Source organism: Solanum lycopersicum, chromosome 6 (assembly GCF_036512215.1).
Source record: "Solanum lycopersicum chromosome 6, SLM_r2.1".
NCBI lineage: Eukaryota > Viridiplantae > Streptophyta > Magnoliopsida > Solanales > Solanaceae > Solanum > Solanum lycopersicum.
The window spans coordinates 33965231-33969689 of record NC_090805.1 but is presented as its reverse complement, the minus strand read 5'-3'; the positions used below and the strand labels follow the sequence as shown (position 1 = coordinate 33969689).

General features: G+C 32.5%; 1 protein-coding gene across 1 annotated transcript; it reads right to left on the bottom strand.

The window, feature by feature from the left end:
• Positions 1-314: 314 nt before the first annotated feature.
• Positions 315-1965, bottom strand: LOC101248305 (uncharacterized). The gene is made up of 3 exons (XM_004241037.1): positions 951-1965; positions 711-855; positions 315-420 (listed from the first exon to the last, which is right to left on the bottom strand). The coding sequence occupies exons 1-3, from the start codon at positions 1963-1965 to the stop codon at positions 315-317; spliced, it is 1266 nt and encodes a 421-aa protein (XP_004241085.1).
• Positions 1966-4459: the final 2494 nt, after the last annotated feature.

Below are 4459 nucleotides of genomic sequence, written 5' to 3'. Positions count from 1 at the left end.
GAAACACCAAATCGAACCGAATTTTTCAAAATTTTGATATCGGTTTTCGGTTCGGTATTCAGTTTACTTTTTTGTCTTTTTCGATATTTCGGTTCGGTTTTCGATACGTAATATTTCGATATTCGGTATTTCGGTTTAAACCGAAATATTATACTATAATTTATATTATATTAATTAATAATTATTAATGTTAAATAATCTTTTAAAAAAAGAAAAAAGTATGTGAAACCCCATGTAATGTCCCTATTCCTCTTCCTCTTGGAGACAACACCTCTTCCTATTCTAGTCTTCTTCCTCTTCTTTCTCTTCCTCTTTCAGGCGGCAGCCGCCGTCGCCGCCTGCCAGGCACTCGCAGCCGCAGCCGCCGCCTGCCTGCCGCCACCAGCCGCAGCCGCCATATGTCTATTTTTTATGTATTGTCTATTTTTAGTTTTTATCCCATTAAGTTGAAAAATCAAACAAAAAATTATAAAGTTTAAAATTTTAAAAAGCCCACTTAGCAGGCCCATTAAAAAATCAAAATAAAAAATCGAACCGAATTAATAAAAATCAAACCGAAATAATAAAAATCGAACCGAACCGAAATATTTCAATTCGGTATTCGGTACACATTTTACAAGAACCGAAAACTGAAAAAAAACTGAAATCGAACCAAAATACCGAATGCCCACCCGTAACTAAAGTTCTTTAGTTTTTTTCTTTGTATGTACATAGCTCTCAAAGTTAAGAATGCCATTGCAAATCTTGTCTTGGCCGGTTTCACCAAATTTCTTTCTTTGGTGAATTTTCTCATCAAGTTTAACAACAATGGCCTTTGACTAATGTAAGAATGGATTCTGATGGCCTTCTTAAAAACTGTTACAGAAAGATTAGATTATATTAATTAGTAGCTAATGAATTATTGACTATAAAAAAAGTTAAAGGATAGGTTGATATGAGAGTGATATTACCGGAAGAATATGGCTTAACCTTGAATATGTCACCAAATATCAAGTTTATGAAATGAGCAGCACATGGAGTCCAATAAATGTGTGGGTACGCACCCATCATCATACTTCCCGCCTTAACATTCTCACTAGCATTATCAGTGACAACTTGTACAATATTTTTTGGCCCAATTCTTTTAATAGTGTTTTCAAATAGTATGTACATTTTGATGGAATCGGTAGATTCATTGCTAGCATCAACAGAACCAAGAAATACACTACCGATTGGAGAATTCACCAAAATATTGATGATCATTTTACCATTTTGTGCCGTCCATTTGTCCATCATAATGGAACATCCAAATTTTGTCCATTGCACTTTATGCTCATCAACAATTTTTTCTACTTTCTCCACCTCTTTTTTTAGGTGAGTGACTCTAACTTCATGGAATGTAGGAGGCTTCATTCCGGGGCCATGTTGTCCTATCGCCTCAATAAATTTATCAAATGATTTGTGATTGATGCAATTAAAATGGATCCCCACATCATACATCCAAATTGCAAAAGCACTTATCGCACGCTCTCTTAGTATTTTCTTTGTTTCATCAATTCCTCCTCCTTTTTTAAAGCCTCCTTTTTGTGTTGATTTCTGTGTAAAATAGAGATTCAAAGGGCCTCTCGTCACAATCCGTGGGGTGGATGATGCACCTCCACTAGAACTAGAAGATATCTTTTGAGTTATGGAGGGAGGTATCATTTCCTCATAATCATCCATTTGATCAAGATCATCAATATCAATATATTCTTCCGGCTGCCTCACTTGAAATTTGGGATTATTAGCCCTTACTTCTTCTCTAATCTCCGACGGACAAGCGGTACATTGTTTACCATTCTTGAAACCACCCACTAAATGTTGTTTGTGTCGAATTATTCCACCATTAAAAGTACTCCCATAAAATTTACAATTAACCAAATATTTCGTCGCTCCTAGAGTGCCATAAATCAATCCAATGTCCCTCTTTTTGCAAGCACCCGCCATTGGTTATTGAATTCAATCAATTCACAGGTTAGAAACAAATAATTAAGAAATTGGAAAGAATTTTTTTTAATAGGCAGTCAATAGTCAATACGCAGTAAGGCTGAGGCAGTAAGCACCGAAAGTAGTGAATACTGAATAGGAGAAAAACAAAGCAGTCATCAGTCATCACTCATCACTGATGAGTCTGATGACTGATGAAGGAAAAATACAGAACTGAAACAAAAAATTGAAGAAGAAGAACAGAAAAAAAGAGGTATACGATATACCTCAAGTTTTCAGCAGACAGCAGCAGGCAGCAGCAAGCCAGCAACTCGCAGCAGCAGAGATTCGCGAGGGGAGAAGAGAGTCGCGAGGGAGAAGAGAGCGAGGGAGAAGAGAGTCGCGAGGGGAGAAGAGAGTCGCGAGAAGAGCCGTGAGGGAGCAGCAGCAGATTTCAAAAGTATAAAAAAAAGCCCTAATTTTGACTAATATTGTTAAGTCAAATATTTCAAAAAATTTATATAAAAAGGCGGCGCCTTTGCTGTCGCCATACGTCGCCTTTCTGATCTCGCCTCTCCTCAGTGATGAAAGGCGAGGAGGCCTCGCCTCGCCTCGCCTCTCACCAAAGGCGATGAGGCGCTCGCCTTTCATATCACTGAGTCAAAGTTGGAAAGTTTAAGTCAAAAGTCATTTTTAGTCAAATCGCGGGTCAACCGTGAGTTAGCGGGCATTTCGAGGGCCTAACACTTTCTCGAGATGTACATTTGAACTTCGAACCTTTTTTTTTTCAATTGATTTTATATGTTTTAAATCTTTTGAAAATAATTTTAAGTTTTTCTTGATTTTTGTTAAAAAGCAAGTGGCGACTTTGTTAATTTGGAAAGTCGATTTTTATTAAATCATATTAATCAATTTTTCGGAACTTAGTCATTTTTTACTTTTTATTATATTTTTTCATAAGACAATAAGTATATCACAAATACAATTAATACAATCAATTTGTATTTAAAAAAAATAGCTATTAGAAGGAGGAGAGAAGCAAGAGAAATTGAAAGAGGGTGGAGATAATCGAGCAAGATCTGGGTGAGAGAGAGAAGAGAGAGGAGAAAACAAGATACAACTTATTTGTGTATCTGGTGAATGATTGTTTATCTGATTAACAATTATATATTTGACTGATAATTTTGTCACAAATTTAATTGATACAATTTTATTCAATTCATTGATGCAACTATGTCAAATATATTAGCGTATAAAAGTTATATCGACGAATACAATTGTTTCAATGAATACAAAACATTGTTATAGTCAATAGTGAGTATATTGTAATTGTATTCATCTGTTACTTATTGTAGTATTTTTATGTGTAACCCTGCCTGTTTGTGTTATTATTTGTAGCATTGATTGTTAGAATGAGGCGAGATAGAATGAGGCGAGAGCAGAGATAGGAGAGAGACAAGGGAGAGTACAAAGAGAGGACAAAGAAATTTGTTTTAAAATTTCAAATATATCCACGAATTGTAATCCTTTTAAATAATAGTTATATAATATTTATTTATTTTAGGTAATTTTTACAAAATGGATAACTAAGAATCTAAAGAAGAAAACACAATATCAACAATCTTGAAAGGATCCTCAAGGGATAAATATGATGAAGGATACGACAATATTAGTAAGAAAAGGTTTTAAGAGGTCAAAAATGAATTTCACACATACTCTAAACAAAATCAGAGATAGTGACTCAAATTTAACTGTATTGTTCTTCCAATAAACCATAGTACTTACTCCGTCCATCTTTTTTAGTATCAAATCATAAAAACTTTAATTAATATTTTATAATGTATTTCTTTATTATGTTATATGAAAATTATAATGTATAGTACTTTTTATAATTTTATAATATTTAATTTTTTATTTAAATTATTAAATTAATATTATTTAACTTAATTTTAAAAACTAATCAAATTGTATTTAAAAAAACACGATATAATAATTAAAATGGAAGGAGATAGAATATTAACTAGTGCTTGCTTTACTATATATTTTGATTAGGGGACCTACATGTGTTTGAGGTGTGAAATCAGAAAAAATAATACTCTTGACTCTTGCCTTTATTATTTCGTTGGTCATAGTTGGAACTTGGATATAAAAACATAATACCAATTATTTTGTGCTTCTGTTACTAAAAATCTATTCTTGGATAAAAGAATTGCTAATTAATAGCAGGGGAGATTATATATAAATATCAATATTCAAAAACAATTCTAATCCTATTTTAAAGGCTCAGAACGGAAAGCGAAAACTAATTAACTAGACATATATTTCACTATCATATTTTTTTTTGTCTAACAATATTTGTCTACTATTGATTCTACATATATTTTAAAAAATTATAAATAAAAGTATAATTTTACTATACCACTCTTTGAAATTTGAATATATATAAAAATAATGTCTTAAAATATGTAGTAAGAAAGTGAATATAATTAATGATAAGGGTAAATTATGAACTAAC

Coding starts and splice junctions, on each gene's coding strand:
- LOC101248305 (XM_004241037.1), bottom strand. CDS start 1,965: ATGGCGGGTGCTTGCAAAAAGAGGGACATTGGATTGATTTATGGCACT. Junction 856..950: donor GGTTAAGCCATATTCTTCCG/GTAATATCACTC, acceptor TTTCTGTAACAG/TTTTTAAGAAGGCCATCAGA. Junction 421..710: donor TTCTTAACTTTGAGAGCTAT/GTACATACAAAG, acceptor AACTAAAAATAG/ACAATACATAAAAAATAGAC.